The 11,658-nt window shown below is 45.5% G+C and overlaps 2 protein-coding genes across 2 annotated transcripts in view; both read right to left on the reverse strand.

The window, feature by feature from the left end:
• Window positions 1–779, reverse strand: part of LOC109287247 (insulin-like growth factor 1 receptor) — a 47,086-nt gene extending 46,307 nt beyond the window's left edge. Inside the window, exon 1 of the mRNA XM_019502193.1 lies at window positions 602–779. Within this exon, the coding sequence (XP_019357738.1) occupies window positions 602–694 (93 nt within the window). The 5' untranslated portion in view covers window positions 695–779. The remainder of the gene's footprint in view (window positions 1–601) is intronic.
• Window positions 780–2,908: 2,129 nt separating this feature from the next.
• On the reverse strand, window positions 2,909–11,236 carry LOC109287143. The gene is made up of 6 exons (XM_019502107.1): window positions 11,020–11,236; window positions 8,982–9,458; window positions 6,605–6,643; window positions 4,954–5,642; window positions 3,353–3,491; window positions 2,909–2,919 (listed from the first exon to the last, which is right to left on the reverse strand). The coding sequence occupies exons 1-6, from the start codon at window positions 11,072–11,074 to the stop codon at window positions 2,909–2,911; spliced, it is 1,410 nt and encodes a 469-aa protein (XP_019357652.1). The 5' UTR covers window positions 11,075–11,236.
• Window positions 11,237–11,658: the final 422 nt, after the last annotated feature.

The raw sequence follows: 11,658 nt of genomic DNA on the forward strand, positions 1-11,658 counted from the left end.
GACTCCAAGATCCTTTTCCACCTCCGTGCTGACAAGAGGGGAGTTCCCCAACCTGTAGGTATGGTGCCGGTTGTTCCTCCCCAGGTGCATCACCTTGCACTTGTCTGTGTTGAAACCCATCCTATTCTCATCCGCCCACCCTTGTAACCTATCTAGGTCAGATTGTAGCCTGTTGCTTCCTTCTAGTGTGCCCACGTCCCCCCACATCTTAGTGTCATCAGCAAATTTGAGCAGGGTGCTTTTTACCCCCTCCTCCAAATCACTGATGAAGATGTTGAACAGTGTGGGCCCAAGGACCGAGCCCTGCAGAACCCCACTGCCCACGTCCTTCCAGGTTGAGAAGGACCCATCCACTACCACCCTCTGGGTGCAGCCCTCCAGTCAGTTGGCGACCCATTTGACTGTGTGCTCTTCCACAGTGAGATTTGGATAGTCTATCAAGGTGCCTATATTAGAAGATTAAGCTCAGTTCAGATTTAAGCTATTCAGATCTTTCCAGGCTGTCAGAATTCCCATAAAGCTCAACTTCGGCATTAAGAACGTTCCCTTGGTCGGATGGGAGATATTCTATGTGTTCTGCTCCCTCTCTCAAGATATTTACCTCATCTACGAATTTGGAAACAGGCAAGTGGCTGAGCTCAAAGTAGGTTTGTGCCCCATAAAGGAGAACTGAATAAAACGTAGCAGCTACCATCCATGTATCAGAGAAGGTGGAGAAGATGTGACGTGTCAAGGACTCAGGAGCACTGAAATACACAGACAGAGGTTCTTCGCTATCCCCTGTGTCAAGAGATAGAAACAAATTAAGAACAAGGCCAATGGGTAAATCCCCTTTCTTACAGTTTTGCCCAGTTAACTATTGTGAGCTTTGCCCACTTCACTCAGCACCAGTCAGAACTTCATCCTGCTCAATACAGAGACTAGGGAATGGACCTGTATAAACCCAAAGTAGGGAGTAAGGAGCAGTCCAGGACACTGCCCTGTTACACAGACACAAGTTGCTGTGACCTAGTAATGAGAAGGCAGCCAAAGAGAGTAGAATATGACTAAGTTAGCTGTGCTCCTTTATTATAATGCATAAAAGAGTGAGAGATCAAAAGTCTTAGACCAAGGTATAAAACAATGGAAGTGCGATGTTATGTTTCCAAAGTCAAAGTCTAGGACTGTAAACAAGTAGCTTGAATTTCAAAAGTGGAGTCACAGGGGGCTGCAATTTGGGCTTAGCACTTTTGAAAATCAGGTTACTTTAAGGGTCTAACTTTAGGTTTTGCTTTCAAAAATCACAGCCTCAATAAAATCAGGTATAAGAGTTTGAAAGACATATGAAAGGGTTCATTTTTTTCTGAGCTATACAGAAGGTCCAAATTCAGTTTGGTTCAAGTTATGAGACATATTGTGGGTTGGTTCTGTACAGTGCATATCATGCACATCATGCATGCCTTTGTCACCTGATATACTTGTACACATTACTTTCCTCAGTATGTTTATTTCAGTTTGTCCATAACAACTAGACTGATGCTATTTACAATTTGGATTATCGTATATATTTGACTAATCACATATCAAACACTGAACTGTAAAGATAAATCAGCACACAATGAAGTCTCAGATTGCCAACACAACTACTACAATTTTGTAACCTCTGGGACTGAATTTTTTTGCTGAACTCACTTCCTTTTATAGAACTCTTGGTTTACATTGGCTACAGCAGTTTCTATTGTTTTTTAGTATTATGTGCCAATTAACCACACCTGTTGGCCAGTTACAGCGTGAAAAAACAGCAAACATGCCTGACAACAGCTTGAAACTGAAACCAGCAACAAGGAAGCAGAAAAGTTTTAAAATCAAATAATTAAATTATTTTATCCATCACAACTAGTCAACAGCGGTTAAGAGCATAACCCATGTCTCCTAGACTCAAACCCCAAGCTCAGTCAACTAAACTATAGGCACACCAGCCATAACTAATCATACCTGTGAACTGCAAGGACTTAATGGTTTCATATGGACAATCATATCTGTAATCTCTGTCTTCTTCCTGAGGAGTCATCTTCGCACTGAAGAAATTTGACAGCTTTGTCTGGATTTGAAGAGATCCACCTTCACTTCCCTTTTCCGTGAACACAACGAAACTGGCTGGAGTTATGTCACAAAGTAGGACCCTTCTCTGGTGGCAAGACCAGACAGCTGTGGCAATGTCTTTCAATATTCCTACTATATTGGACAGTGTGAGCCCATTCCTCTCCTCCTGCAGGAAAGTCAAAAGAGGTTTCCCGTCTTCCAACATATAACATGGAGGCACACTGCAGGAACTGAACCTTTTCAGGCTGGCAATGGAATTGCTGACTTGACACAGCTTCACTGTTCTGATCACCTCTTGAAATCTTTCATTGTCACTGTCAGTAGAGTTAGTCTGCAGGATGTCATTCAGAGTCTGCTGTTTAGCCATGCAGATCAGTACATTTCCAGTAGATACAGTTCCCTGGGCTATCATGCAACTGGAATTGACTTGCAGTTGTCCCCTGATGATTAGATCTGGGAAGGTAACCTTCAGATATTCTTGGACAGCTGGTTCCATGAGTTTGGGACTGGCTGGGATCAGCTTGTTTCCCAGCTCTGTAATGTTGACATAGGTACCACCCTCACTGAAAAGCAGAGGTGCAATGCAACTTCTAACCTCACTTAATGGATGGTAAATTAGTTTTTGGAAGCAATGATTTAGGATGGTCATCACCCAACGTTTCTTTCCTTTGGTGTCAGCACTCACACACCATTCCCACAGGCTTACGAGAAATTTCAGACATTCTGTTACTGACCCTAGGATAGAACAGCATGATGTCACTAGTGCCTCTCATCCCTAAATAACTCATATTACTACAGAAACTTCTAGAACATTTGCAGACATTACTTAAGTACACACTGGAATGGACACAACAGCTATGTTCAAAAGAGCACAGCAATGTTACGTGGTGGTTTGAGACAGGAGGAGAAAATACAGTATATCCCACTGAAACTGCAAGGATATTTTAAACAGACAGAATGTAGCTACCCATTTATGCCACTGATTTGATCATCAGAACACATGCATTCTTGCAAAAAGGCCCAGGGCAGCTTTAATGGTCACAAGTGACCAGAAGTTGCATTTTATGTCACTTCCTAAAGGCCACATTTCCATGAATGGCATCTTAGCACTATGCTGCAGTACTAACACAATACTAAGACAGAACACAACCCCAAGTATGCAACTGGCTTTCCAAAGATAGATTAGAAAATTCAGCAATCTATGAGAAAAGCCACTTGTTTGAGCCAGACAGAAAGAAAAGAGGGATAAAGGCAATTGCATGTATTGTACCTGGAGTATGGTTCTCTTGGATATGTTCAGTAACACGTTCAACTATTTCCAGTGAAATCTCCCAGTGCTTTTTCCCCATCTTTGTGCAGACATTAAAGAGGAACAAATAGCCAATCACAAGAAGCTTTTCTTCAAAAACCTGGAAAATGTTGAAAAGAAATATAGGATGTTTCTACAAGTGCTTTTACATGCACCTAAACTTAATGCGCATTTGCCTAATGCTCATTAAGGCAATTCAGGCACATATCTACACATGCAGATGCTAAGGCGCATTAAGGCAGTGTGTGGACCTACTTGGGACTAAACTAAAGTTGGGACTAATGTTAGTCCCACATCAGTCAACATACACAGTGTTAATGCACCTTAACACATCTACACGTGCATTAAGGAATTTTAGCTATTTGTGCATAAATTTGATACCTGCTTTTGTAGGTATAAAATTTAGGCATGAATACCCTAAAATTGCCATTTTTAAGGTGCATTAAGGATGTGCATGTGTAGACCCATGTCTTTAATGTGCCTCAAACATGGCTAATGGACCTTAAATCAGCATGTGTAGATGTGCCCATACATATGAACACTTGTGGTTACGGGGCTGGGGGGGGTTGCTTTTAGTCAGCAAGTGGCATTAGTTACACATTATTTTAAGCAGGTTCATGAACATCTTACTCTCCAAGTCTTCGCCACCTCCAAGGGTGTATCTGATGGGGTGCAGCTGTATAGTCATACTCCCCTTTGGCTGTGTGCCATATGTGCAGTGAGTTCTGAGCTCATTGGCATGTCAGCACAGCTGCTACCAGGGCTTGGCACGTGCCATAAGCTCAGCTCACCAGGTAGTCAGCATGGGGTCTGGCTAGGATTCCCTGCCTTCACACAGCTCTGGAGCCTAGGGGTTGAGTGCCACTGCTGCTTGCCCTTCCCCTCCCTTCCTCCACCCATAGGGTTGCCAACTCTCTTTGAATCTATTCCGAGAGGTTTCCAGAATGTGAATGCGCCCACAACACACAACACAAACGTGCCTGCATGCTTGCATATATTAGTTATGGATTACGGTGTGTACAATTTACATCAGGAAGACAAATGCACATTACTATTACATTTTTAAAACCCCCTGGACTACTGTATAAATCAGATTCAATATTTAATATTTATTTTAATGAATGCTCTAGGCTTCCCCTGGGGGCATCATAGGAATGAAAAAGCTCTTTGTTGCAAAACCACAACTAAGTCCTAAAACTAATATGAAACAGGGGTTGGAATCTCGCCACCTTTGAAATGAGTAAAAAGAGGAAATGACACAGGATGTTTTCATAGAGTTCTTAGATTTCATGGACATTAGGCCTGGAAGGGACCTCGTGAGATCATCAGGTCCAGCCCCCTGCCCAAGAGGCAGGAAGTGACGTGTCTGAGGTTTCATAGCGATGCAGCCTGCAGTCCTAATACCCCAACCCCTTTGTGATCCAGATACAAATTTCTTCCCTTGGCTCTAGTATTTGCCAGTCCCAAGATCACAGGATCAAACCAAGGGTGATGGAACCTCTGTAACAAGCCAGTGGTTTTGAACAGAACGCACACTGGGCCGTGATCACTTTGTTACTCACCTTCTCAGTGATAACCAGGATGAAGATGTGTCTTACCACCCAGGGGATCCTCTGCAGCTGTTTCTGGATGGAGTGGAACTGCAGAACTCTCTCATTTGTGAAAGACACTCTCCGCTCCAGTATTTGCAGGAAATGTTTCAGGTGCTTCACATACATTGCCATGAAATTTGGCCAGGCTTTGGGTTTCTTAGCTGCAGTGCAGATGGCAGTGTTGATTTTCTGGTAGGCATTAAAGCAGAGATACTCATAATTTATCTCCTCTGAGGGGATGTTTTGTTTTGTAAAAGTCAGAGCCCGCAGCTTAGCCCTCAGCCTCACATTGTACACCATGGAGATGTTAATGAAAATCACAGCCAGGGTCCAACAGTAGAGCTTCTCCAGCTGAAGGCAAGGCTCCAGGTGAGAGCCAAGTGTGTTGTTTTGGAGAAGCATTCCTATTGTCTGCTCAAAGTCTTCCAAGTCTGCCATCCCAGAGAAAGTCAAAATGTTTTTCCTCATGGTCCTGATCAGTGCCCGGCAGGCATGTGCTCTGACCGCTTCTCTGCCATCTTCACAGTAGTTTAGCAAACAACCCACTTGATCACGAAATGGCAAGCAGGACACATCTTTCAAGATGTCTTTGATTTCTGAAGGGAAGAGGAGGCTAATATCAGCTGGGCTTGAAATAGGACCCATGGGAGTGAAAAGATCTAGGTATCAAAATTCTGGGGGCGTTTGTATTCATAATGGCTTCAGAAATGTGCAGAGAGGTGGAGAAATTACATAGCTATCACTTTGTAAACACAAGCGACATTTCCTTTTTCCCATCTCTCTTCACTGATGTTTTCTGTTTCTTTCTTCTCACCTCTTGCTCACTTCACCCATCATTCCCTCTCCTCACCCTGTGACATTCCTCCATTCTCCAACCATTCCCATCCCTTTCCTTATTCTCCCTGATATTTTCATTCTCATCCATTCCCCTCTTGGTCTCTGCTCCTTCCTTCCTTTCTTCTACAGGAGGCAACCATTCCATTCAGCTCCGCGTCTCCCCACCTGCACAATCATGAGCCTACTTGTTGTCAGGCTACGCCTGCCAACAAACCTTTCTGTCAGTATGTACTCAGTTCAGGGGCCACACGCAATATTTTAAAGGACAGAATTGACCATTTATTCAAATAGAACCTGGTTAAAGTTCCAGTGAAGCCTTCATTGACCTCCAGAGGACCTGGATCAAAGTCCACAGTGCTGCTACAGGTACCTGCCTGATAAATCATGCTTCTGGACCACCTCGTATAACTAATATCCTCCATGGAGATGCATCTATTTTAGAAGACAAGGAGCTGACATAGCTGCATGAACAAGAAAGTGTCATCGTGACGAAATTTAAGAGCTGCCAGATACTACAATAACCAGTCTCTCCCTGTCCTGCTGAAAGCATTACCTCTGCGTGAGAGCACCTTGTATCTCTGCGGCCAGGATAAGTAACTCTTCTGGTATCTGGTCCCCTGGCATTTCCTTGGTGGCCTAAAGGATATCCTTGATCTAGCTGACCTCTCAAAAGGGGCTGTAAAGGAGACACATGCAAAGACATATTATTTGATATGAGGAATGTGCCTCTGCAGTCCCAGAGATGCTTTGTAAGAAGCCCAAACAGCACATTGAAAAAACTTACATTCTCTGCCCGTAATAAGGGACGAGGATGAAGTAGACTCTGAAAAGAGGAGGCAGGAGATGAATGTTATAGAATTTTTCACCATGTAATTCAAAACATAAATCCGGAAAGGAAGACTTCCTGGGCCCGTATGCAGTTTACTATAGACTGGAATGTGTTTAGTATCAGTCTGTTCCTGCTCCCTCCAGTCTTGCACCAGCCCCCTGCAGCAGCCAGGGGGGAGCTCTAGGCTCCTTCTGGGTGCTAGCTCAGAGGCTGCCAAAAGCTGGGAAATTGCTCCCTGCCACCAGCAGCTGCCTGCTGCAGGGTAGGCTCTGGGACCCAGCCAGGGACATAGGCAGTGGAACTTGGGGCTAACGGGGCTTAGCCCCACCAAATGCGGGACAGCGGTAGGGCAGCCCAGCCAAGGGCTTCCGGCAGCTGCAGCCAGGTTGGGAAGGGAGTGAGGCTGGGGGCTGGGGCTAGGGGTGGGGCAGGCGCTACACAGCTGGACGCGGAACTGAGCCACAAGAAGCTCATCCAGGGGGAACGGCTCCTGCTGCTACATCCCGGGGGCAGGCTGCCAGTTTGGGCTGGGGCTGGGGCCAGGGCCGGCGTTGTGCTAGGCTCTTCCTGGGGATGACTCTGAGCAGGGCAGGGCAGGTGCAGAGGTCCTGGGGGCTCCATCCCCTCCACCCTGGCAGCCTGAGTCTGGCCCCACTCCATCCCCTGGCTCCAAGCCCCCCCAGGCAGTGTGGGGCCAAGTCTGGTGTGGGGAGGCATCTGGGGACAGTGCAGGGCTAGGGGCAGTGGATTCATGGGTACAGTGGGCACCAGTGCCAGGCAATGACCCTGGGTGCAGGGGAAGGGAAAGGCGCAGTGGGCCCAAGCCCTGATCCCGATCCTGGGCTTGGCTTGGCTCCACTCCCTCCTCCCTTCCCCTATGGCCCTTTCCCCTCCCCCTGCCCCTGCCTCCTCCAACTTTCCTTCCCACATGCTTAGCCTCCCCCAATAAAAGTTTCTCCCTCCACCTATGGGCAGGGACCATGTCCCCCTCCCCCATCAGCACAGAGCTCCTAGCCCCCACTCCCTGGGGTCAGGGAGCCTGGAAAGAGTGGCAGGGGAGGTGCAGGTCCCCACCCCCTGCCCAAATCTCCTGGTGGGGCAGCTAGCAGTGGGCCCACAGCTGGACAGGGATTTTCCACCCAGCATGGGGCACACTGCTACTTGCCCCACCAATAGATTGGAGGAGGGGGCTGGAACCTGCCCCTCCACCGCAGCTCTTTCCAAGTCCCATACCTCGATCGCCTGATGGGCCACAGAGCTAGGAAAAATCTGTGGGGCTGGGACCTGCCCCTGACCAGGAACACTCTCCCCAGGCCCAGCCCCCACTCTGTGATGGTGACTGTGGAGTGGGGGCTGGGAGTTCCCTGTTGTCAAGGCAGATGGACATTGTCCCCACTGGGGCAGTGGTGGTAGAGCCCACCCCATCAGCAGGCAGCTTCCTGGGGCAGGAAGCAATCTCCCACCCCCTGCTGCCCAGGTGCTCAGGACCATATTTGCTCCTGACTGGCTTTCTATACATGCTGTAGTGCACAGTAATTACTCAGGAGTTAATTTGCTACTTGCATTTGCAGGTAGTAAATTAACTGCTGAGCAGAAGAAATTACTGTGTTTTAAGGGTCGGCACATGTAGACAGTGACACTTACTTCATGGTAATCAGCTCTACTGTGCAGTAAAGCATCTTATGTAGACACAACCATAAAAAACTTGCTTTAGACCTGAAAGCTTTTCTTTAGCCTCTACATTTATATCCCAGCAAAAGAAAGTATTTTAGATCATGTTTAGAGGTTCTTCATATTTTAGCAGTATTCAGTTTTTCTCTCAGAGGTTTCCGTTATTGGACCTATTGGGCAGATCCTCAGCTAATGTAAGCTGCCATAGTTCCACTGGACTAGCTGAAAACTAAAGTTCCAAACTTTGCCAAGGAAATAATTCCTGAATATTTCTGAAACATTTTCTCAGTGGAGGAAGTGAAAAAATAACTCTATGTGAAACAGACCAGTAGGTCACAATCCAGTACCAGCATTGAGGTAACTGTGTTACAAAAGCCAATATCCCCAGTGGTCCTAACCAACATCCTGAGTACAAGACTCAAAAGAAGCATGGATTGACCAGACATAGAAAATGTTCAGCCTTCTTGCTTCCAGATCTAGGGCATGGCATGCCTGAAGTATGAGGGAGGTTTGCACTGGCACTGCCCAGGCTGTGCATAGCTTTAGTACCTGAATAATGTCAATCTCCAGGGCTGTTATTGTTGCATCTCTCTCCAGTATAAACTGTAGTTTAAATAAAATGAATCTAATCAGTCAAACATTTCAAGGTCTGTCTCCTTACCTGTGTCACCTTCCCCCAGAGCTATCTCTTTTCTTCTGCTCACTGGGATTTGTGTCCTATGATGTTCAATGGTTTTTATTATTTTGGGTAAAAGCTGGGGGTCATTTATGTCTATTGAGAAGCAACATTGCAAGAGAACAGGTTCAGTCTGAGTAGCATCAAACAAAAGCAGCACAATTCTCTTCAACATTGCTGGTGTTATAAGCATATCTTGAAGTTTTAAGAAATCATGGTCTTTGTAGATTGGTATAAGAGTTACTGGGATAATCTTCATGGGTTTGCTTATGGCCTGTATGATCATTTCTCCTCCAGTGAAATTCCTGTAACCATGGTAGCAGAGAAAGCCATTCTTCTCCAGAACTGTCACAATCTTTTCGTCAATGAAATTGTCTACGTCAATTTGCTTCTTATTTTGTGGTGGAGTTGCTGAAGGGATGTAGAGGTCATAGCAGTAGAGTTTATGAAAAATGATGTCACCTAAAATGATACAAATTTAATGGACAAAATGTTCCACTTCACTGGGGATGTTCTTTTCTAAAGGAACTATTTCCAGCTGGCACCCAATTCAAAAGAAACAGGTGTGGCAATGAATATCCCTTGATCAGGATAGAAATAGCACTGGTTCTGCTTAGTGGAGACATATCTGGCAAGAGCCAAAAGGTTAAATGATATTTGAACAGGACTGAAATCTAGAATTCTTAATAAAAAGAAAATAAAAATAGAATAGAAAGAAAATAAACACACATAAAAAATAACATTATGGGTTATTCCATTAATATGTTAATTTTTCCTATTATTGCTTTTCTCCTTGGTGCTGTTTTGTTTCAATGCATTATAAAGCCATTTTCAGGTTTAGCAGGAACAACAGTTAAACTTTTGTAACATTAAACATTTCCTTTGTTCCCAGACTTCATCAATCATCTCTAGAGTGCATGAGTTTTCATCCAACTGGAGCAAAATGTGATGGAATGGAAAAAGGAAGTTTTGATCTTTCGCTTTGTGAAGTTGCTTAACCAGGCTTGTTTTAAACACCACTGCAGTTACTAGGGAGATTCCACTGACTTCACCAAGCTTTAAACTATACCCAAAATATATGAAATGATGCATTCTCTAGCAAAGCTGTCTGCTGGCATCTGCTGAAATGGAACCCAGTGCTAAGTTCAAGGTCTGAGGGCTCTCCAGCTTTGCACACACATGGATCTACATTTAGGGTAACATTTTCAAAAGCCAAAGGGCCTGTCTTCACTGTGGCAGAACATAGCAAGGAGTACTACCACGAAAACATGCTGCATCCACTCACTCCTACAAGTACTAAATGACTGTGCAGTACCTGCTGATACTGCGCAGTCCTGGCGGCTCATGCATCATTTCCAAACTTACCGCACAGTAGCAGCAAGCTACTGCCCAGTAACTCGTCATTACAGCACAGCAGAGGAGGTATCACAGTTAGTGCCTGCTGATGCTACATCACAGTAACAATGAACTATGGTGCTGTAGCTTGTTGCTATGGTGACGTAGCATCTTGCGTAGATGTTTTCTGTATGTGTTGCATGCTAAGAAGCATACCATGCAACTAGCTGCTGTTACAGTGAGGCTGGGAACATCCCTGACGCACATTCAAAAACGTCCACAGGACAGTTGGCACATGCAGAATGGGAGGAAGGAGGCAGAGCATTATTTATGGTAGTGTTCCTTGAGCACTGTCCAGCACAGGATAGACAAACCCTACGTTCCACTGAGCTTCAGCTCCTAAGGAACATCCAAAATAAGTCCTTTGGAAAATTTTGCTCTCAAGCTTTGAGACTCAAATTTCTCCTTCTCTGCTCTGAAGTTCTGTATTGATTTCCTCCTATCTGGAAAGGTACCCCTACCAGAACCAACCCCTGGCCCCCATCTCCATTTGAGCTGTACAGTGTCCATGGGACTGAGAAGGGTGAGAAAAAAGCCACAAGTCCTAAAGATTATGTCAGGAGTGTGACTTCTTGTTGGCCACATTTTAGCAGCATCATGGTACAGAGTAGGTTGGAACAGACCTTACCATATTTCCTTTCTCCACACTCAGTACAGACCTCCAGCTCATTGGGGTCATCCATCCTTCCCAAGCTGTTTGCAGGGTTTCGGTGCAAGTGTATGCGACTGCAGCAAGAACTTGCCTCCCATCTACCACATTTACTCTTACACTGCTCTTCAGTATCATTCAATGGTGGATTCACATTACAATGAGCCTGGGGTTTAGGGGTCAGTGGCCCAAGCTAGAGATGGGTTCAAAGAGAAAAAAAGAAAACAGGTCAAAGGAAGGGGTGATACAGGAAATTCAGGAGTAGGGGTTGGCTTTGACTGGAAGAAAATCTCATTTATCTTGATGGTCACATGAGATTCCTACCAACTATTATTTTTCCCTTGGTTGCATTTTATTAGACAGGGGAGTGTGGGTGTGGGGTGGGAGGGGCAGGGTAGAGAAAATCCTGGGACACCAGCTAAGGTCCTGATACTGGGTTTTGCTGAAGCCAGGTTGCTGGAGAACTAAACTCAGGATCCTGGAAGCAATGGAAATGCACAAACTCTCCATGTGAACTGTGCTCGTCTCCTGCAGACTCCCCTGGAGCCACTCTGGTCTGGGGCTGTGAAGTGGCTCAGTCTGTGAGAATGGGAGAAATCGCCACCAGAGTGATACTGG

Source organism: Gavialis gangeticus, unplaced genomic scaffold (genome assembly GCF_001723915.1).
Source record: "Gavialis gangeticus isolate Ggan-Ray unplaced genomic scaffold, GavGan_comp1, whole genome shotgun sequence".
Classification (NCBI taxonomy): Eukaryota; Metazoa; Chordata; order Crocodylia; family Gavialidae; genus Gavialis; species Gavialis gangeticus.

Excerpts from the sequence above, each read along its gene's own strand:
- LOC109287143 (XM_019502107.1), bottom strand. The coding sequence starts at position 11,074 with ATGGATGACCCCAATGAGCTGGAGGTCTGTACTGAGTGTGGAGAAAGG. Across the intron at positions 9,459-11,019 it reads GTGTGGAGAAAGGAAATATG|GTGACATCATTTTTCATAAA; the intron begins GTAAGGTCTGTT and ends GTATCATTTTAG. Across the intron at positions 5,643-6,604 it reads CCTTATTACGGGCAGAGAAT|ATCTTTTCACTCCCATGGGT; the intron begins GTAAGTTTTTTC and ends TTTGATACCTAG.